This window comes from Somniosus microcephalus, chromosome 21 (genome assembly GCF_052327205.1).
Source record: "Somniosus microcephalus isolate GS21.2 chromosome 21, FLI_Smic_1.0, whole genome shotgun sequence".
Classification (NCBI taxonomy): domain Eukaryota; kingdom Metazoa; phylum Chordata; class Chondrichthyes; order Squaliformes; family Somniosidae; genus Somniosus; species Somniosus microcephalus.
This window is the reverse complement of record NC_141007.1, coordinates 50,777,025-50,800,536: the sequence shown is the minus strand read 5'-3', so window position 1 is coordinate 50,800,536 and position 23,512 is coordinate 50,777,025. Positions and strand designations below refer to the sequence as shown.

Sequence of the window (23,512 nt, the reverse complement as noted above, 5' to 3'; positions counted from 1 at the left end):
TGATATAACAATAACTTTAAAATAGTGAAACAAAACTGTATTCAGGTTTGAAAAAACATCCACCTGGACATAATTTCAACCTGACCTGCGTTTTTTGTTTTCTTTCAGCTGCTGTCTCCCAGCAATGTAGCAGTTTATGGAGGACTTTGTGCACTGGCCACTTTTGATAGACAGGAACTGCAAAGGAATGTCATCTCCAGCAGGTGAAGATAATGTTGGCTTCTGTAGTAGACTCTCCAAGGGTGTGGGCCTCATTTCCTTTTACAATGAAAAAATTACTAGGGAGGCACACTTTTATTTAAGAGAAGCAGCTTGATCACCTTCAGTTATATTTCCCCCATCTGGTAAAAAATGGGAGAGCTACCTGGATTTCTGTGTAATTTATGAGCCACTTAAAAAAAAAAAGTTAAAAAAAAAAGTAATTGGAGCAAGCAGTTTGGAATCATGTGATTGCTGAGAATGTGACTTAATTAATGAAAATGGAAAAATCAGCCAGTTGCTATATGCCTGTATAATAATGATGCTCAATACTTTTCAGGTAGCTAATGAGCCATTTCACTGGTTTAAATATCAAAATGTCTTTGTTCAGTTGTGGAGTGCACAATTGTTTTGGTGTAGAATGACTTGATGCAAGTTTGGAAAGTCTGCTATTTCTTTCAAAACGGGCCCTAGAGGCATTGGTAAATTGTAATGGAGAAACACGAGAACATCTTAGTGGGGATGGATAGTCCCAACTGGGCAAAAGAGACAACAAGTGTGGCAGTTTGTCTCGTAGATGACAAGTAAACACGGTGTTTGCAAATTGGAGGACCTAACAGGAGATCCAGAAGAAGTTGGGATGGCTTTAAAAAGAGCATAAAACTGAAAAATAAATACTATTATAAAATAGCAGCACAGGGTATATATGTACACAAAGGGAAGTATCAGGAGATTTATGCCAAACATTGTACCAATACAGAGAAATGTAAGTGTGTAGCAAGCAAGGTGGAGGTAGTTAAAATAGCAGGTATATGTAAATTACATTATATGGCTTAATGAATGTACCGCATGGATGTACCACATGTACCTTTCTCAGTCATCATTGCTCTTGTGTTTAAAGGCAAAACTAGCCCATAACTGGAGGGCATAACATGGAATAGGTGGTTGATCACATATACAGCAGATGTGGGAAGAATAGTTGAATTTCTTGGGAGGAAGAGATAGGAAGTGTGAGATCTCCAGAGATTGGAAGAGAGCGCAGCACCTGTGGTATGTATCACATTACTCGTGTGTTCAGTGATGTCACATGAGCATCTTGTGTGCAAATGTATTATCATGCATAAGTACTTAATAGTGCACATAATGATATTACAGTGTCCAAATGGATAGACGTCTGCTTATTTACTCATACTGCACCATCTTCTCTCTTGACAGAACAAGAAGAATCCCCTTGATGGCCAGCTGAACCTGAAGAGCACAACTCACTAGAACACCAACCTTCATCATTCCACTTGCATCAGACACCAACACAGATATACACACTGCGGGAGAAGTAGATAATGATGTTTAGGAAGGCTTACTGAGTGAGTCACCTAGCATCGGTGAGAAAGAGGTAGCAATAATGATGGTAGATAAAGGGCCTCTTGGTACAGTGCAGAGGTCCAGTGTGCTTTGGGTCCCTCCTGAGTTGTATGTGGATACAGACAAGAGTGGATCTGCTTTCTAGAGAGGCTGGTACAGCACAGGGTTCACACTAAGTCACTTGCCTCCTTGCACATGACAACGAAAGATAGCCTGTGTAGGTTGGAGGGTGTCTAATGCTGAGGTACACACTGCCATTTCCTACATAAGTATTGTAATGAACTTGTGGTGTCTGCACTGCAGTCTGCTTTTGAAGGCAGAATACCAGTGGCTTCTGCAGTGGTGACCTCAGTTGCACGAGTCATAAGCACAGGATAAGCATCTCTCGTGAAAGCTTCCATTTCTGATGGGGAGGCTTTAGGATCCAAACTCCAAGATGGTGTCATGGCTGGCTTCAAGTCACTTTGAAAACAGTTACAGAACACCATGAGCGAGTGATTTTTGAGACCTTACTGATGCTCATTATGCTGTACTGTCAGACTGAACAGCCTTGAGATATCCTCCAACATTGGCATGCGTGGAGTAGAATATGAACAGCCAGTTGGCATTCATGTTAGTGGGAATTCTGTGCCGCCATGTAATCCTGCAGAAGTGACGGTTATTGCCACCTCTGAAAGTGACAGCAGCAAAGGAAATCCTGAGCACTTTTGCCAGCAGATGGGGTTAGTTGTAGGGACAGGCTTTTTCTTGTCTGTTGGCTATGGAGCCCCCCCTCCACATCAGGGCTTTTTGTGTACATTCCCTGCTAAACTTCCTTTACCTAGAGAAGTATGCAAGGAAAAATTTATGTAGTGCCCTATCACCTCTCTGAAACATTCCTAAATGCTTCATACATCATGAATTACTTTGAAATTGTGTTTTGTAGACAAACTTTGTAATACAGGAAACTCTCTTTTTATCCGGCACCGTGGTGCCGGTTGATCAAAAAGTCCGGATTACAGAGAGGTATACTTACCAAGGTACGAGAGCCCCGTACACGGCCACAGGTGCAGGAGCCCCGGTTACACGGCCACAGGTGCAGGAGCCCCGGTTACACGGCCACAGATGCAGGAGTCCGTGTTGCACGGCCACAGGTGCAGGAGTCCGTGTTGCACGGCCACAGGTGCAGGAACCCCAGTTGCACGGCCACAGATCCAGGAACCCCGGTTACACGGCCACTAATATATAGTAAAACTTACCTGAACCTACTCCTGAATTTTGCCGGTTAAGAGAGATTTCCGGATATTTAGGTGCCGGTTAAAAGAGAGTTTCCTGTAGTACACACAAACTAGCACAAAGAAGATCACAAGAGGCAAGTGCATTAAACAGTTGCACCACTACCATGTACAACTGAATAAAATGAATTCACTTTCACTACATCCTGCCGGCTATGATTCTTTTAGCAAGGAAAATGTCACCTTGACAAAGGCAAACAAAGTGGCTGACTTGTCAAATGCCCGATTAAAGTTGAGCGCAGTAATGACCTTCATTGCTTCTGGTAGCACATTGCAGATGGTTGACTGTTCCTCCAGGTCTTTGTAGTATTAGTTGACACACCTTGATCATGGCTTCTTTGCTGAAAGTGAGCCGCCTCATGCACTTTTCATACCACTCAATGGTAGCACTCTCGCCTTCATGAGTTGGAGAGTTGTGCCCTGAAATAAAATACCCACTTTGTGTATTGTGGAGTACAGCACATGTTCATCATTAATGAGCAAACATTAGTATTTTCTCACATTTTGCTAGACAATTTGACACCTGATGTATGGCATAATTCCTTAAATTCATATGTCTCACTGAAAATGATATGCCAACTACAGTATTGTCAGGTGCATTCTCACTGGAATTGGCCCCTGGACTGCTGCATCAGTGTATTGTATATTTCGGGTCTTGCCTTGGGTATTCTTTCAGTACAGTGGTGCTGGTCACTCCTCCAAACAGTCTGAGGGACTTGCATTTAAAGGTGTGCCCGTGCTGCCTGATATCTGCTTATACAATAGTGTAACCCAAGGAATATAACCATGTATCCCCCTTGACCTATAAACCGAATATTCATGTCTTTTGCATGTGCCTCCACATATGCCTCTCCTATCCCTGGCAAGACAAGACCAGATACAAGTCATTAAGTTGCATTATTTCACAGATTGCAAGTGAACATATAGAGCAACAGTTATGATTTGGCTCAATTCGATCAGAAAATCTTGCCTTCATGAAATAGTCTTTTGGGAAACAATTTTAACCACCTTTCATCTCAGTGCTTTTTTTTCTTAAACTTGTGTAAATCTACTTTGCTTTAAAAACCCAACATTTAAATTTTTTTTATTCGTTTATGGGATGTGGGCATCGCTGGCAAGGCCAGCATTTATTGCCCAATCCCTAATTGCGCTTGAGAAGGTGCTGGTGAGCCGCCGCCTTGAACCACTGCAGTCGGTGTGGTGAAGGTACTTCCACAGTGCTGTTAGGTAGGGAGTTAACAGGATTTTGACCCAGCGACGATGAAGGATCAGCGATATACTTCTAAGTCAGGATGGTGTGTGACTTGGAGGGGAACTTGAAGGTGGTGGTATTCCCATGCACCTGCTGCCCTTGTCCTTCTAGGCGGAAGAGGTCGTGGGTTTGGGAGATGCTGCCGAAGAAGCCTTGGCAAGCTGCTGCAGTGCATCTTGTAGATGATGCACACTGCAGCCACGGTACACCGGTGGTGGAGGGAGTGAATGTTTAAGGTGGTGGATGGGTTGCCAATCAAGTGGGCTGCTTTGTCCTGGATGGTGACGAGCTTCTTGAGTGTTGTTGGAGCTACACTCATCCAAGCAAGTGGAGAGTATTCCATCACACTCACTTGCGCCTTGTAGATGGCAGAAAGGCTTTGGGGAGTCGGGAGGTGAGACACTCACCGCAGAATACCGAGCCTCTGACCTGCTCCTGTTGCCACAGTATTTATGTGGCTGGTCCAGTTAAGTTTCTGGTCAATAGTAACCCCCAGGATGGGATTCGGCGATGGTAATGCTGTTGAATGTCAAGGGGCGATGGTTAGACTCTTGCTTGTTGGTGATAGTCATTGCCTGGCACTTCTGTGGCACGAATGTTACCTGCCACTTATCAGCCCAAGCCTGAACGTCGTCCAGGTCTTGTTGCATGCGGACATGGACTGCTTGTAACACTTTTTTTCCCAACTCCTTTCTGCTGAAAAATTATCAAAAAAACTGCATAACAGGCTCTTGAACTTCTGCATCCTGTCATTTATTATAACATAGATTAAATTTATGTGTGCAGTAAAAGGCAGTCTGGCATTTTTGCACATTTCCTTGCAGTTGGCCCAAGAGTAGTTTCCAAAAGCCTAGAAACCAGTCCCCCGTATCTCCTCTCATCTAAGAAATGGTGAATGCCCGAAGCAGCCTAAAAGGGAAAAATGGAATGAGAGTAAATTGAGATGCTGCTGATCTAATTTATCTGTACCAAACTAGAGTAAATAAATTGAAATGGAAATCTGCAGAGAAAGACCATTATTCTATACCATTGTATTGCAAATGAAAAATTAAATTTTGTCACTGGATATTGAGTTGTAAGTGTACTGATGAATCTTTAGAGCAACCTCTGATCTTAACATTTATTTTTCTCCACTGCAAGCTCTTTTAAGTTATTCCTTGAACTGGAGCCGCAAGTCCGAGACATCATCTTCAAGTTTTATGAATCAAAATATGCTTCCTGTTTGAAAATGTTAGATGAAATGAAGGTGAGTCAGAACCTCTGAGTAAATCAGAAAATGTAATTATTTTGCAACAACAGGATGATCCAGGAGTGGGTGGCTTATGTTGTTCTATCATGCAAGTTCTCCCCATCCACATGCAAACACAGTTTCTTACTTATCCATGAATCAACAGGCCCACATATGTACACATAAAATAGTTTGCATAATTTCTTAGTTGCATTAATGTGATATACGCACCCATTGTCTCAATGTTTCATGTGGATAAAAGAAACAAATAGTATGACATATTTGAATATATGAACCTCTAGTTACTTGTGCATGGTGCTCTGGTGATGTCACATGGACCATTCAGCATCGGTGAAAAACGGATAATCTTGCTGTACTACAGTATCTATGGAAATTGATCCAGGTCCCTTCTTACAAAAAAATTCAGCAAACATTGCTGATTTATTTCCAGGTTTTTTTTCTGTTGGCATTAGCTCATTTTGACAGTATTCTGTCTACATTTAGCTTGTGTTCTTTGAATTATAATTCATATATTTTACTTAAAAATGTTCATGGTGAGGTAATCCACTTTGGATCCAAGAAAGGCAAATGAGAATATTTTCCGAATGGCGAGAGACTAGAAACTGGAGGAACAAAGATGTTTGGGTGTCCAGGTACACGAGTTGCTGAAAGCTGGTGCACAGGCACAAAAAGGAATCAAAAAGGCTAGTGGAATGTTTGCCTTTGTTTTAAGAGGGTTAGAATACAAAGGGGAGGAATTTGTACAGAGCCTTGGTCAGACTGCATCTGGGCAACACACCTCAGGAAAGATGTAAATCATTTACAAAAATGATACCAGGGCTTAAAGGGCTAAATTATGAGGTCAGATTGCATAAACTTGGGTTTTATTCCCTTGAGTTTAGAAGGTTGAGGGGTGATCTAATTGAGGTGTTTAAAATGATAAAAGGATTCATTCGAGTAGATATAGAGAAGTTATTTCCTCTGACGGGTAATCCAGAACAAGGGGACATGATCTTAAAATTAGACCTAGGCCATTCAGGACTGAAATCAAGAAGTACTTTTTCCACACAAAGGATACTGGAAATGTGGAATTTTCTTCCCCGAATCTTAGTAATGGCTGTGTTTGCGGGGTCAATTGAAATTTTCAAGACTGAGGTCGACAGATTTTTATTAGGTAAGGGTATCAAGGGATGTGGATCAAAGGCGGGTAAATGGAGTTGAGGTACAGATTTATCATGATCTAATTGAATGAGTGAATGGGCTTGAGGGGCTGAATGGCCTACTCCTATTCCTATCTTAGTCTTGACTTTAGAAGGTAGCTTGAGAAGGTGATAAAATTAAATAGTGGAAGCAACTTGTTTTATGGTCAAGCAAGGTGAGCTGAATCTGGTACTGATTCAGATTGAGACTGCTTCTGTGACCAAGTGGTTCTTCCCTGGACAGGGAATGGGTCAGGTCATTTTACAGCTGAATCTGATTTTGCATATTGGGACAGTAGACTACTGCTTCTATTTCTCTTGTTGAGTTCCATGAGTTAGACCCATGCTTCTCAATGTATGTAATGGGAGAACCCCCAAAGCACAACTCTTGCATTTTTTGAAGGTATGGAGTTTGTAACCTTGGCTCCAACATCCATGACATTCCTACTACAGTTTTTGAAGTAGGGAAAGAAAGCTGTGTAGCAACCAGGAGCTGATGCAACATTTGTGATTATTTATTAATGTCTGAATAACCACTAGCTACATGAACCATATCTGTGCTTGTTGATGCAAGGATTCAATGCATTGTGCAATCATTAACATGGTCCTCACATAGTTTTGTAAGAGACAGTATCAATAGTTTCTGTATTAGAAAGACTTTGCTGTCCATTTCAAACTGATTGCACCAGAGGACATTTGGAAAGTAACCATGTGGAGTCATCCTTGCATTTTAACCAAGCATTGTTTGGATTTGGCTGCAAAGGACATTCAGTTTGTGAAGATTTTAGCCACTTAATTTTACCTAATGCCCACCTCCAAAAGAGGATAGCAAATGAATGAGAAATGCCGATTTACTCTACTTTTGATATGTTACTTATTCTTCAAATCAGATTATGCTTCACATAACTAACTTCCCTGCGTTTGAATTTTGTGCTTTTAATCCCTCTTTTTTTTGTTATCCTTTACATTTATAATGTGCATAGCTTTGCAGGTTTTCTTGTCTTTATAAAAAAAAACTGGTAAAAATCCTAATTTGGGTTTCCTTTTATAATTTTATGCATTCTTGTCTTTAGTTGCTATATGAAGGGGCCAGGAAGTGAGAGTTGTGGTTCAGAATGACAATCTCTTGCAGGGACAGATGTCCCCAGTGGTTTCCCTTGTTGTATTTCTTCACAAATCCATGTGACTAGGAAAAGTTTTAAATTTTTTCGTGATGTAATGATCACTTACTTGTGTTAGATCCGTGGTTCAATGGATAAATAATCACACGGATGCTGTACATTAACAAATAACAGGCCTTTACTGGAGGAGGGTAATCTCTAGACTGGGGGTACAGAGGCATGCGCAAAGCTTATATACCGGTGTGGTCACTGCCGGTACTACAGTATACAGGAGCTGTAAAAGTAGTTCTGACTTAAAGGCACATACATTACAATTCCTCCCCTTTTAGATTAATAATACCCCCTAATATTCAAATAACAATTAACATTTTTACATGTACATTAAATAACAAAAGTCCATTTATAGATTCAGTCTTTGGGGCAGCTTCCTGACCCTTTCGGGATAGCGCCTTTCCAGAGGTTCTTGTTCTTGGTGCAGAGGCGATTCTGACCCCTTTTCATCGGGTTCCACTGCTACTGGGTCTGAAGTAGATGCTACCAGTATGTCGGGTTCATCCCCAGGTACTCGAGACATGGGGTTGACGCGTTCCTGTGACACTAAGATCTGATCGACGTGGCGTCTCACAATGTTCTCCCCGACATCCACTGTGTACATTAATGGCCCCTGCCTTGTACATATCGCTCCGGGTTGCCACTTCTCTGTTCGATCGTCACGGGCCAAGACTGGTTGCCCTACATTGAAGCTCCTTGTCAGCTTCTCATTGATGTGCTGGAATTGTTTGTCCTCAACATTTCTTCGCACATTTGGTCTGAGCAAGTCCAGACGAGATCTCAACCTTCGGTTAAAGAACATCATGGCCGGGGTCTGGTTGGTAACTGCATGTGTCGCGTTTCGGTAGGCTAATAAGAAATTGTCCATCTTATGCTGTAGTGGAATTTCCTCATCGCACATGGCCTTTATCGCCTTCTTAAAGGTTTGTACGAACCTCTCAGCCAATCCATTTGTGGCTGGATGATATGGGGCGGATGTGTAATGCCTTACCCCATTCCTTTTCATGAATTTTTGGAACTCGGACACAAACTGTGGTCCATTATCAGAGCAAATCTGCTCTGGCAAACCGTTTCTGGCAAATATGGTCCGTAGGACTGCAATCATTTTCTCTGTAGTGGTTGAAGACATTTTTATCACCTCAGGCCACTTTGAATGAGCATCCACTGCTATTAAGAACATTGAGTCCATGAATGGACCAGCGAAATCAATATGCACCCGTTGCCATGGAGAGGAGGGCCACTCCCATGGGTGTAGAGGGGCATGTGGTGGTGCATTTTGGACCTTCTGGCATCCTAAGCAGCTCTTAGTTAGGTCTTCGATTTGTTGATCGATTCCCGGCCACCACACATAAGCCCTAGCAAGGCTTTTCATTTTCACTCCCCCCAGATGACCTTCATGTAGCTCCTTTAGCACTCTCTCCCTTAACTTGGGTGGAATCACCACTCTGGATCCATACATCACTGTCCCCTGGCATACTGACAGCTGTTCTCTTGTGGATGAGAATGCTGGCAACAGTGAGTCGCCATGTGTTGGCCATCCCCTCACCGTCAATTCATATACCCGTGACAGCGTCGGATCATTGTGGGTCTCCTCTATATCCGCGTTTGTTACTGGCAATCGTTCAATTATCGACGAATAAAATATCTCGATAGGGTCCACTGCTGGTGCTTCCTCCACAGTAGGCAGTGGCAGGTGCGATAGCCCATCAGCGTTCCCATGCTGTTTCGTGCCTTTATATTCTATTTCATATTGATTCGCCCCTAGAAACAGGGACCATCTTTGTAACCGCTGTGCAGTCATTACTGGCACGCCCTTCTTAGGACTAAAGATGGAGACAAGTGGTTGGTGGTCAGTCAGCAAGGTGAACTTCTGCCCATGCAGATAGTGGCTGAATTTTTTTACTCCCCATACTAGGCTGAGGGCCTCCCTGTCAATCTGGGCGTAGTTGCGCTCGGCTGAGGTTAGTGACCGAGACGCAAAGGCCACTGGCCTCGCCAACCCGCCTGGGAATTTGTGCGACAGCACCGCTCCAATGCCGTAGGGTGATGCATCACATGCCAAACGAATTGGTAGTGCTGGGTTGAAATGGGCCAACACCTCTTTTGATGTGATCAATTCTTTACACTTCTGGAAAGCTTGTCTACATTCGTCATCCCACTTCCATGATACCCCTGTTTGCAGTAGTGTTCAGCGGGTGTAATACCGTAGACAAAACTCGCACTTGTGGCGATTAGCTCGTAGCCCATACTCCTTTAATCTGGTGAGCACCTTCTCCAAGTTGGCGAGGTGATCACCGTCATTTTCGCCCGTGACCAAGATGTCGTCCAAATAACACTGGCTCCCTGGAATCCCTTGCAGGACCTGATCCATCGCCCTTTGCCAGATAGCCGGAGCCGAGGCTACTCCAAACACCAGCCGGTTGTATTGATAGAGAGCTTTGAGTGTTGATCGTAAGGTAATGCTTTGAAGCTTCTTCTACCTCCATTTGCAAGTACGCCTGGGCTAGATCAATTTTGGTGAAGCGTTTACCTCCAGATAGCGAGGCGAAAATATCCTCAATTCGTGGAAGCGGATATTGCACCGTGTGAAGGACTGGGTTCACTGTCACCTTAAAATCCCCACAGATGCGGACCTTCTTTGGTTCCCCAGGCGTATTACTCAACGACCTCTTCATTACAGGAACGATGGGTGTAGCCCACTCGCTCCAGTCCGCTTTGGACAGTACTCCTGAACGTTCCAACCCTTCCAGCCCTGCTTCAACAGCTGGTCTGATCGCATAAGGCACTGGTCTGGCCTTCAGAAACTTTGGGCTTGCATTTTCCTCTATTTTAATCGTTGCTGTTATTCCTTTTAGTGTTCCTAGTCCCACCTGAAACACTTCTTTTGCGTCAGTTAGCATTTTTGACAGTCGTCCAGGTGTGACGTCGTCATCCTTTTTGGCCTCAACCTTCAGTGCCTGTATGGAATGCCAATCTAATTGTATCTTCCAGATCCATTCACGTCCTAGCAGTGGTGGTCCTCCATTTGGCAATACATATATATCCATTTTAGGTATTTCCTGGCCGTTATATGTCACTTTCACCCTTTTTCCTTTGGGGTAGACTTTTTGCCCCGTATACGTCTTCAAGACAATCTCTGTAGCTTTCAAGGGTATGTGTGAAAATAGCTGCTTGTAGTCTCTTTGATTTATGACTGCTAGAGCTGGCCCTGTGTCCCATTCCATTTCCACTTGGACTCGTCTATCTTGAGTGTAACCCAGATAGTCTGGTGATCCTCCATTTCAGTTACATTATGTAGTTTCAGACAACCCAGCTCCTTGCTTCTGGAGTCTGTGTCACTTTTCTGTTCGTCTGAACCACTGTCCATCACCTGGTGTACCTTTTTGTACTTCTCCTGTGGAGATTTCTTACTGTTGATTTTCTTCCCAGACCTGCAGACTCTTGCTATGTGTCCTGCTTTCCCACACTGTCTGCACATTTGGTCCTTGAACCAACAATCTTTCTGGTCATGTGTTGTTCTGCCGCAGCGATAGCACTTCCCTGTTCCATAGGTCATTTCATTGGTGCCATATTCTTGCGGTCTCCGTTGTATCTCTGCAACGCCCCTTGCGGCCGCTTTGTGTGATACTGCCATACTGAAAGCTTTGTCCAGCGTACGGTCCTTTTCTGATAGAAGCCGTTTCTGGGTTCCTTCACTTTGTAGCCCACACACAAACTTGTCCCTTAACGTGTCTGCTAGTCCCGCTCCAAACTGGCAGTATTTCGATAGCTTGCGCAGTTCCGTTAGGTACTCAGCATTGCTTTCGTCTTTGTGTTGGTTCCTTTTATGGAACTTAAATCGTTCTGCTATCAGCAGCAGTGTGGGGTTTAAGTGGTCCTGTAGGATTTCTACTATGCTTTCAAAATTCTTGTTTACCGGCTTCTCTGGGGTTATTAGATTTCGCAGTAACCCATAAGTTTTTGCACCCATGAAATTTAACAGAACCAGTGCTTTATTAGCATCTGGCACTTCATTCGCCCTGCAGTACACCTCAATACGTTCCACATATGTCGCCCAATCTTCGACTTCATTGTCGAACGTAGAGATACTGCCACTCTTCGGCATCCTTGGGTGTGCGTTAACTATCACCAATGGCGCCTCCCCCGCTTCCCCTTCTTCTCCGCTGGCACAAAATGGCATCTCCCACGCTTTCCTTCCTTCCCGCGCTCGCCCTTCTTCTCCGCTGTGGCTTCTCAAAATGGCGTCTCCCGCGCTCTTCCTTCTTCTCAATGGCGTCTCCCGCGCTCTCCCTGCTTCTCCGCGGCTCAATGGCATCTCCCGCGCTCTTCCTTCTTGTCCACGGCTCAGTGGCATCTCCCCTTTCTTCGCCCCGCGGACCCTGTTCAGCCCGTGATCCCTGGCTGTGCTCTGCGCGTTCTTCTTTTGATATTTTTCGACACCGCTCAGTCTAGAATCCGGCTGTTTCTTACCCTCTCTCCGGTTTGTTTTATTTTCCTCGACGCCGCTCGGTGTTCAACCCCCGGCTGCGCCCTGCGCTCTTCACCCTCTGTCTTACCCCGTCAACGCTGCTCTGCTCTCTCTCCGCTGTCGGTCGGCTTCAGCCGCCGCTGCTCGGGAAGGGTCTGCGCTGGACCTGTCGTCGGTCTCTTACTGCTCGTTGTGGCTGGGGAACCAAGCCCGGCTCTCCACAGCCTCCCCTGCGAAGTTGGATCTCTGCCTGACTGCTGGGCAGTTGCTCGTGGTCGACGCCCGTGTTCCTGGCCTCGACTATTTTTTTTTCTCTTTCTTTTATGTTGCAGGTAGATTCAAATCGACACTCGTCGCCACTGTTAGATCCGTGGTTCAATGGATAAATAATCACACGGATGCTGTACATTAACAAATAACAGGTCTTTACTGGAGGAGGGTAATCTCGACTGGGGGTACAGAGGCATGCGCAAAGCTTATATACCAGTGTGGTCACTGCCTGTACTACAGTATACAGGAGCTGTAAAAGTAGTTCTGACTTAAAGGCACATACACTACAACTTGCTCATTCATTGCATGTGTTTTTTTCTGTTTTCTTCTCTCGCGTGCTGTCTTTCGCTCCTCCTTTCCCTCCTTCCCTTCCTCCTCACAGGACAACCTTCTACTGGACATGTACCTAGCTCCACACGTCAAGACACTCTACACACAAATCAGGAACAGAGCCCTCATTCAGGTATGTGGAGAAAATATGACAGGGTGCTGCTTAGTAACTAAGGCTCTTAATTATTTCTCAGTTATAAAATAATCTCTTTAATCATCATTTTAAGTAATCAATTATTTTCAATGAGTCCTATTTGTTTGTATTCTGATTGTGCCACTTCTTCCTGGCCATACCAGCCTGATTTGAATTTTGGTAGTCTGTTTTAATTGTGAAATATAATTTTTGAAGTCTTTACAAAATTATACTGTAATAAATTCTTGTATTTGCCTTCATTAAATTATAATGAATAGGCAATAAAAATTAGATGATAGTTGAGTGCACAGAGTTTCTTTCCTCCTGCAATCTTCAGGCTTTTAAAATTGTCACCGAATGACTACTTCCTGATTTACCTTGCCCTCTTATTTTGAACATTGGTAGCATCCTATACTATAGACCATGGGTCTTCATCTCGGTTTCCCAAATGGAATTAAAGCCCTCCCATTGTTAATAATGTGAACTGAGAAGCAGACAGCATGAGGAGCAGTCCAGGATGCCACCAAGGTGTTTATTTTCACGTTGGTTGGTTTGTTCTCATTGAGCAGGTCACAGCATTTGTGAAACATTTAGGACAAAGCAGCATCTTATGCTTCTAAATACAGTAAATTGGGAAAGCTACCAAATTGCTCAAAACATAATTCTGAAATTACAGTTTACATTTTCAATAATAGTGGGGCATGCTGAATCTCAAGAAGTAATGGGTAGATTTAAACAATGGAGACATGGAAAAACAATGGCCCTGATTAGCGTTCAGTATGATGGCGTGCTCTCGGAGCAAGCCGTCAGTTTCAAAGACGGTATGACTGACTACGCTGTCATACCGCCTTTGAAACTGACCGTAACTTCGGAATTTGGTGCATGCAGAAATCCCGAAGTTGCGGTCCGTCAGTGACAGACTGCGCTGTGCTCTCCACCCCCCACCCCCCCCCCCCCCCCCCGAGCCTGCAATCAGAGAAATCTTGTAAACCATTGAAACTGACAAAAACTTTGACTCTTCTGCAGTGATTATGCTGTTAAATTCCTTAATAAAAGTTAGACCCAAAGGGATTAGGCGTAACTAGGGTTTTAACAGCGTATTGACTGCTAAACAAATGTTAAGGGCCTGGAAAACTAATTTTTTATTTTGTGCAGTGTGAAATTTATCCATTTTAATTAGAATAAAAATTAAGAAAATTTTCAAAAAATAATTTTAATTTATGCATCCTTATTTTAGGTTTGCCTTTTCCCCATGTGAGAACCCCAATATTTGTTTGCTCTCTCAACTACTTCAAAAAGTTAGAATTTTAAGGGCTTACTCACTTCCTTGTTCATTGTCTGAGAATTCTGCCTTTTGATTGGCTGCTTAGACAGCCTGTTGACATCACAGCAGTTCGCACAAGGGGATCCCCATTAAGTTCCGTTGAATTGAATTGAAGGTCAGAAAACCCGAAGTGCTTGACTCCGGGTTTGCGAGATCCTTGTGCGGAGCGTACTTTGGGGCCAGCGGTGAACGCTTTCACTTTGCTGCTGACCTCAAGTTCAGGGCCAGCATGTCTGAATATTACCTTTTTAGTAAATCTGTGATCTGGAATGTTGGATTTTGCCAGCCCTGCCTAAAAGGCATTGTGTATTTTTAGTATTTCAGCCCATATGTTTCTGCTGACATGAACAAGATGGCCATTTCTTTCAACACCACAGTGGGTGCACTGGAGGATGAGTTGACGCACCTTATTCTGGAGGGATTAATCAATGGTAGAATTGATTCACATAGCAAGGTGAGTCTTTGCTGTCATCTCCATCTTACAGTATATGGGTTTAAAATTCACTAACGCTGGAAATACTGTGGCATTCAGAGATCAAGTCCTTGTAAACTGGCTTGATGAGTTGAATACTGATTTTGTACAATTACAGCAATGTCATTGCTGACTCTCCACCTGCAATAATTAAGATGGGATTGTCCTTCCATTATCATCTCTTCTCCATTGATTTGGTTTGAGAATGTGGAAGAGCTGCTGCAAAGGTTAAGTTCAATTTACAGTATTAATGATGAGCTTTTACTTTGGAAGAATTATCATGAGTACCTTCTCCTTTTTATGACCTTTTGTTCACTATCAGTAGCTCTGTGGGAATTCATGTCTATTCTGGCTAATTACTTAAGCATGATGCAGTATCCTGGAATGCCTGAACTTTGCTGCAAGTGTCAAAAGCTTAATAAGTAAAGCTGGAAATAATTGCTTACCATTTAATAAATCTGTAGAGGATCTTAAAGTGCCAGATAATTGGAACAATTACAGGCCAAATTATAACTAACACTATGAATGAATGAGCATTATAATTCTTTTTCATTGTCATGTTCTAAAGCAGCCCATTTGAGGTTCTGTTTTTTAGCAAGAGAATTTTCTTAACTAGCTGTAGTATTAGTAGCTTTCTAGAAATTAATCGTTACTGCTTGAGTTGTTTTTAAATAATGCTCTCCATGAGGTCACTCAATGGTGTCAGGCATCTCCTAAAGAGCAAATGAACATTGATTGTTCGGCATAAGATGCCCAGTGTCGCTTCAAGCAACAAAGCACTAAGATTTATTTCTCATTGTTATTTGTGTAATATGCAAAATGACCTAGAATGTAACCTGCCCCGCGTGGGGCCTGGGCATTTAACCATGATGCAATACTGATTTTAGTTAATCTACAGACTTTGTCAACCAACACAATATTGATGTAAAAACAGAAAATGCTGGAAATACTCAGCAGGTCAGGCAGCATCTGTGGCGAGAGAAACCGGGTTAACATTTCAGGTTGATGACCTTTCATCAGAACAATATTGATGATGTATAGATCATGGAATAGTATCCTTAGTTCAGAGTTCTGTGTCTGAAACAAAAATGGGCAAGAGGATATTTAATCCGATTTTCTTTTTATTGGTCGCAGATTCTATATGCCAGGGACGTAGATCAACGCAGCACAACTTTTGAAAAGTCCTTGCAGATGGGCAAAGAATTCCAAAGAAGAGCAAAAGCCATGATACTCCGAGCTGCTATTCTGCGCAATCAAATCCACGTTAAGGTACTTGGGCATTAAATGATAACTATATCGAGGTATTATGCAGTTTTCAGTGTCAGCCTAACTGTTAGTGGAATTGCTATAATGCAAATTAAATGCTAACATTAGCTGTAAATATTATTTGCCTGAAAAAGTACAGGTAGTCACAATGTCCATTCTGTGTTCCCACTAATTTAAAGCTTGTAACATTTATTCAACTAGTACTTCTGAAACAGTCAATATTTAACTTTTTTGTAAAAAAAAAATTGTTGAGTTTAAAAAGAAAAGTGCACAATTTTTTTCCCCATGGAGGTTACAGCTAGATATTATGATGCCCTCTAGTCCATTTCAAATGTTAGAATGAAATTTACCCGTCTTTTGCTACAATTGGACAATATTCACTTTTGATGACTACTAGTCATATGGTTAAAGTATTGTGCAATAAACAAATAAAAAGAGAACATAAATTTTCAAGTACATTTTGTTTTTTATGCCATTTCAATAAACCTTTCCTTGCTGAAAGAATACAGTGATTTTTTTTTTCTGCCCTCCAAGAAAAAGTTACATGCTCAAGTTTCAAGGATTATAAGTATAGGTCCTACTAACAAAAACGTTTAAATAGTTTGCTTTTTATACCATATAATGTTTGGCGGTTGCTTAGTACTCCCTATTTTTCAAAATATTAATGGGAGCATGTTCTGTAACATTTTACAATATATTTCTACAGAATAAGTGGAAATAAATATCACACTGAATGAAACTTCTTCCATTATCACAATGTGAATTAGTTTTCAAAATGCCAGCCTCTCGAGTAAGAAACCGCAAAAAAAATACTGCACTTCAGAAAAACATTCAAAACAGTAGTCATTTATAGCGCAGAAGGGAGACCATCTCGTTCACTATGCCTGTTCCAGTGCTACCTTTTCAGATGGACGTCTAGTCCCTTTTCCCTTACCCTTTTTATATTGTTTCCTCCAACTATTTATCCAATTCCTTTTTAATTAAGTAGTCTCTGCCTCAATAGGCACGTATGGTAAAGCATTCCATGTTCTAAAACCCATGTGGGGAAAAAAATCTTCTATCTTCCCACTTTGTTCTTCTAGTGATAATCCATCTGTGCCCCCTTTTTACTGCACAACCAATGGTAACACTTTCACTATTTAGCCTCTCGAAACCTGCCATAATTTTGAATAACTCGTGGGCTCCCTGCTGTAATATTCTCTGTTCCAGTGAAAAAAAAATATTTTAAGCCTTTTTTCAAAACTGGTATGCATATGTAATATCTATCACATCACATTGTTCACTGAGTCCGATGTGACAGGAAGCAAGTATATTGCTTGCAGGAAGTGCAAACTATACAAAAAGCCTACCATTTTCCATGCACAAAATAACAAAATGCCTTATTGATACAGGAATGAGACTATCTGTAACCTTAGAAACAAAGACTTCCCATGAGCAATACCCTGGGAAATACTATCATAATTTGGCCCAGAAATTCCGTTCGCAGGAGGGCTGCGATCCTGAAAAATCTGCGCCTGAACCGGAGGGCTCCTGGGAGGTGCAGAATTCCATTGATGTGCCTCCTCAAACTGCCGGTGCGCAGGGCACGCGTAACCCAGGGGCGCAGCTAGTTCGCAGCGTCCCTGGGATCCCGTGGGCCATGGGGAGCCAATCAGAGCAGGGAATCTCCATTCATAGATTTGACAGGAAGACCTGTCAAATCTATGAATAGCGATCAGCCCCAAAACATAAGTAAAACTTCAAATACATTTTTTAAAAACATCACATTTTTAAAATGACTATAAATTACATAAATTTTTGTTTAAAACAGTTAATTTAAATTTTTGAAAAAAATAATTTGTTTTTAACAGAGCTAAAAATAAACTTACCTTTCTTTAAAGTATTTTAAAATGATAAATCAGTGGAAAAAATGTTTTTCTTTTACTTTCTTCACCTCTTACCTTGTTAGAAGCAGACCTTGCTCCTGCTTTTCCAGGCACAGCTGTTTCAGACTTACCTGGACTGAAGCAACTGCTGAAAAAACCGGAAGTTACAGCCGTGCGCACCGCCTGTCCGGCGCAGGCGTTTGACCAGTGAAGCCCTTTCTTTGAAGAACGGAAGTTCTGGTTTCCAGCGCATGCGCAGTGCTTGCGTAAAACCGGCACTTCCGTTGGCCTTACGGGTGAGTACACACCCGTAGGGAACGGAATTTATGGGCCAATATAAAAAGTTCATGTACACATGAACTTCCTTTCACACTTAAGACATCACACACTGTCTAATTCAAATTTCTGTGCCACACTTCTTTTAAAAGAGGGAGACTTACATTTATATAGCGCCTTTCACTACCTCCGAACATCCCAAAGCACTTTACAGCCAATGAAGTACTTTTAAAGTGTAGTTACTGTTGTAATGTTAAAAAGTATAAAGAAACAAAAGCAGTCATTGCAATGTACAAACTTCTAAGAAACCTAAAATAACAGAGCCATGATGTCTGCAGGCTCTCATTTAGGACTGAAATGAGGAGGAATTTCTTCACCCAGAGAGTGGTGAACCTGTGGAATTCTCTGCCAGAGGGCGGTGGAGGCGAGTTCATTAAATATATTCAAGAAAGAGTTGGATATATTTCTTAAGGCTAAAGGGATATGGGGAGAAGGCAGGGACAGGGTACTGAATTTGGATGATCAGCCATGATCTCATTGAATGGCGGAGCAGGCTCGAAGGGCCGAATGGCCTACTCCTGCTCCTATCTTCTATGTTTCACAAACAAAGTCAGGATTCTCACCTCCTGTCTGAATGGTGATTAGCATTTTAATTAATTCACCTGATGTTTACTTCACATCAATTAGACTCCAAATAATTTATTTGAAAACCCTTTCATCTGCTATCACAAGCTGAGAAACCTAATACTGGAAATAAGATGTGTAACATAATAAAGCCAAAAAAAATGGAAATAGCTAAACTTAACAACACAACAGTGGTTTGTGCTTGAATTGTCTATGAAAGGATACTGTACTGTTGGAGGACTCTGCACCTCTAAAGAACCGGGAGTTCTTAGTTCCCGGAGCAAATACTTTGTCAACTGAAGAGATAGTAACAACTCCCTGCATGCTGCAGTCTGAATTTGCAAACACTGTGGGGAAAACGCCTTACATGCATCAGTATGATTCCCTGCATTCATTCTGCACTGCTATTCAAAGCCTGGAATTCTTCAAGCTATGACAATAATTGAGTTTTTAGTTTTACCTGAAGATTCTAAACTTGAAAACCTTCTTGTAAACTTTTTGAAGGTAAGTTTTGAATGCTATTTTGAACTGGTTATTTTTATAGACTGGGAGACAGAGAGGGATTGAGAAAGTCAGTGTGTGGAAGGGTGGGTGGGGGAGAGAGAGAGAGAGGCAGACATAGTTTGTGAATGAATATATGAGAGAGTGTGTGTGTAAATTAGGGAGACAGATATACAGAGAAAATAGAGAGGCATGCAGAACCCCAGACACAATGGGGGAAAGAAAAAAGGAAGACCTGAATAGAGAAAAAAATATAAATACTGTGAGAAGTACAAAACCAAATTTCCCATGAGGTTTCCCCTTGCCCTAGCACTGAACTCTCATTTTTCCCCAGTTGGTCTATCTCCCCCTCAAGCCTTCTCTGAGCTCATCTTGTCCATGAGATCCACTTCCTGCTCTCTCAACCCTCTTTCCGCTAAACTGCTGAGCATGCAACTTCCATTCCTGGCCCCCATGCTAGCTGATATTGTAAACGGTTACCTTCTGGTACTGTCCCCTTCCCTTTCAAATCTGCCGTCCTCACTCCATCCTTAAGACCCACCTAAGACCTCTCTGTCCTTGCAAACTACCGCCCCAACTCCAACCTCACTTTTTCTCTCAAGTTCTTGATCATGTCACCTCCCGAATCCATGGCCATCTTTCCCACAACTCCATGTTTGAACCTCTCCAATCAAGTTTGCGCCCATTCACAGCACTGAAACAGCCCCAATCAAAGTCGCAAATGACATCCTATGTGACCATAGAGCACTGTTCCTTCTCAACCTGTCTACAGCCTTTGAAGCTGTTTATCACAGCATCCTCCTCCAACGCCTCTCCTCCATTGTCCAGTTGAGTGGGACTGCCCTCGGTTGGTTCCATTCTTCTCTTTCCAGTCGTAGCCAGAGAAACTCTTGCAATGGCTTCTGTTCCCACTCCCGCACCATTACCTCTCGAGCCCCCCAAGGTCTATCCTTGGCCCTGTCCTATTTCTCATCTACATGCTGCCCTACGGTGACACTATCCAAAACATATCATCAGGTTCCACATGTATGCTGACAGCACTCAGCTCTACCTCACCTCCACCTCTCTCGACCCTGCACTGCCTCTGTGTTGTCACGCTGCTTGTTTGTCATCAAGTACTGGATGAGGCAAAATTTCTTCCAATGAAACATTGGGAAGACTGAAGCCATGGTTTTTGGCCCCACTACAAACCCTAGCCACCAATCCTAGCCCCCTCCCTGGCCATTGTCTCAGGCTGAACCAGAATGTTCACAACCTCAATTTGACACTGAGCTTCTAAGAACATAAGAAATAGGAGCAGGAGTAGGCCATTTGGTGCTTCGAGCCTGCTCCGCCATTCAATAAGATCATGGCTGATCTTCTATCTCATCTCCACTGTCCTGAACTATCCCCATATCCCGTGATTCCCTTAATATTCAAAAATTATCGCTCTCTGTCTTGAATATACTCAACAACTGAGCCTCCACAGCCCTCTGGGGTAGAGAATTCCAAAGATTCACCACCCTCTGAGTGAAGACATTTCTCATCATCTCAGCCCTAAATGGCTGACCCCTTATTCTGAGACTGTGACCCCTGGTTCTAGACTCCCCAGCCAGGGGGAACATCCTGTGTACTTCCAATTCTGGCCTCTTGTGCATCCCCACTTCCTTCGCCCCACCATTGGCAGCGCAGCCTTCAGCTGCCTAGGCCCTAAGCTTAGGAGCTCCCTCCCTAAACCCCTCCACATCTCCACCTCTCTCTACTTTAAGATGGTCCATAAAAACTACCTCTTTGACCTGTCCAAATAGAAAGAAGGAAAGAACTTGCATTTATATCATGCCTTTCACAACCTTAGGCCACCGCAAAGCGCTTCACAGCCACTGAAGTACTTTAGTGGTGTAGTCACTGGTAATATAGGAAATACCTTGTTCTTTGGTTCGGGGTCAATTTTTTTGTCTGATTATGCTCCTGTGAAGTACCTCGGGACATAGTACTATGTTAAAGGCACTATATCAATGCAAGTTGTTGTTGTAGTACAGTAGAGAGGAGACAGAATCTGGGGGAAATGGCGTGTATGTGAACTATCTTGTGGACAAAAATTTTAATCAGCATATTTTAAGATGCAAATATTTCAGCCCACCTTGCATTGAAGTAGGTTTCCAGCTGTCTACCATAACAGCAGGCCAGTACTCTGCTCACAAGAACTATTTCAAATTAGAGCTTGGATTAAATTGTCAATAAGCAGATCGCATGCGGAGGGGGGGGGGGCGTCATGTGCGTATATGCAAATTTCAGCACTTTGTTGACTCGCAATTTGTATTCTTAAAAGAGCGACATCACAACAGAACAGGTAGCGGCTGTGTCAATCAGCAAGTAATAAGTAGGAACGTAAACCAAAAAAAACTATAAATCAAAAATGGGCAGACAGCAACTGATTTTTAAAACAAAAACGAGAAGGCGAACCAATCAAATTGCTTCAAATATGTTTTGGCAATCCTTTCAGCTGCCACCTTGCTTTCTTCACTAAGCTGAGGAGGTACTACTGGAAATAAGGTTTGTAGCATGTACTGTATTGTGTATTAAAAGTGCTGAGTGGGTCGCAACATTCCATTTCAAATTGCGTGGCAAACTGCTCTGTCAGGCTCAGTCTAATACAGGAAACTTTGTTATATCCGGCACCGACGGGACCGAGCTGTTGCCGATCTATCAAAACTGCCGGACATACAAAGTTAATGTTGAAGCATACGGAGGTTTTCATCTCCGTATCTGACAACAAACACTGTTGCTTAGCAACAGCTTGTAAACAATCAGCTTGTAAACAATCAGCCCGTACCTTGTAAGCGTCTCTGTAGCTTAGCAACAGCTTCAGAGAGACTTTCCAGAGCCCAACTGTTGAAAACAAAGCCACGAGAAGAAAAAAAAACCTAACCAAACGGCTCCTGATTTCTGCTGGTAGATCGAGGTTTCCGGACATACAACCTCCGGATAAACCAAAGTTTCCTGTATAAGTGTCAACCTTTAGATGCAAGGCCAATTATGCCAGTAGGTGGCACAGTGACTGAGGTTTTCAATGTCACACATTGTTAACTGCTAAAACGAATAACTGAGAGTGCATTGGCAGTTAATATGATAAGCTGCAGCTTCTGGCCACCACATGTCACTGTGGAGGAACATATTTCTCTGAAGTCTCATTCTCTCAGCTGGCAGCCATGTTGATAAAGGTGGGTTTTTTTTTTAATCCATTAACCCTCTGCAACTCTCGTAGACTGCTTGCCACCCAACCCTGCTGGCTGACTTTCTTTCCTTTCCAGCAATCACCAAAAAAATCCCTCGCCCGCTCGCTTGATTGACCGGATTACCGCAATTGCACCCTGCCTGCCAATGCAGTTTTCTGACTCCCCCACCTGTTCAGCTGTGCCTAAAGTCCACTGAATCTCCTGCTCTTCAGACTGTGCGACTGTCCAGCCTTCCCCTTATCCATTTCAGCCTGCTGGCTAAATGCGATCTCTTGCCGTAGCCCAGCAGTGCCTGTAATCGGTAAGTGTCCCCCTCCCATCGAGCAGCACTCTGCACTACTGCCCCCCTATTTACAACGCCATACAGAAAACTCTTGAGAGCATTTTATTCAAAATTGTTTCATTTTTAGAGAATTTTATGTTATAAATGTTACTTTTACCAACAAATATTGGGGTGGGGAGACAACTCGAGATGGCTATTTAAATCAACTATGCAAAACTTTTGGAGACATTGGACTGGTTGATTTCTGCTGCTTGGCAGTAGAGATTGGTAACTTGAAAACAAATTTGGGTGGTTTTGACTTGCCGTTATCTGCTGCTTTCTTTTTGTTTATTGGTAATCACTGAATTAAATTGCGTTTCATTTGTTCACGTTTAATCAATCAGATATTTGATTGGTGTCTTAATAGATAAGACCTAGTTTCAGGCAATCACTAATTTTGTCCTGTAAATGAGTGACACACTGATATGTGATGCTTTCAGCTGGGTCGCTTTTGAGTGGTAGATGAAATATGAATGTAAATACATACCATGTGTGAACACACCCAGGTTGTTGCACTGTAATGTGTGTGCTAATTAGTAAATAATTCCGCAAATAGCTTTGTGGGAGGGGATCTTGTAACACCACTGACTACAATGTTCCCTTTAAGCTGTGTGGCTGCGCTTTTAAATAGGAAAAATCGCGCACGTGCAGTATTCTGAATGGGCCGCGCACCCAAAAACAAAATTAAAGGTCACATTAGTTATTATGTGATGCTGTTGTCCTTGAGATTGAACTTCACAATCAGCTATAATACTTTATAC

The 23,512-nt window shown here is 42.7% G+C and overlaps 1 protein-coding gene across 4 annotated transcripts in view; it reads left to right on the top strand.

Moving 5' to 3' along the window:
• The window catches only part of gps1 (G protein pathway suppressor 1), a 69,686-nt gene that overhangs the window by 43,857 nt on the left and 2,317 nt on the right, over positions 1–23,512 (top strand). For 3 of the 4 annotated variants that reach the window (XM_085963592.1, XM_085963594.1, XM_085963595.1), the window contains 5 exons: positions 109–203; positions 5,227–5,332; positions 12,806–12,886; positions 14,527–14,664; positions 15,817–15,951. In XM_085963592.1, coding sequence (XP_085819718.1) covers positions 109–203; positions 5,227–5,332; positions 12,806–12,886; positions 14,527–14,664; positions 15,817–15,951 — 555 coding nt within the window. Of the gene's footprint in view, positions 1–108; positions 204–5,226; positions 5,333–12,805; positions 12,887–14,526; positions 14,665–15,816; positions 15,952–21,696; positions 21,747–23,512 lie in introns of all 4 variants that reach the window. The other variant, XM_085963593.1, reaches the window with a different exon arrangement.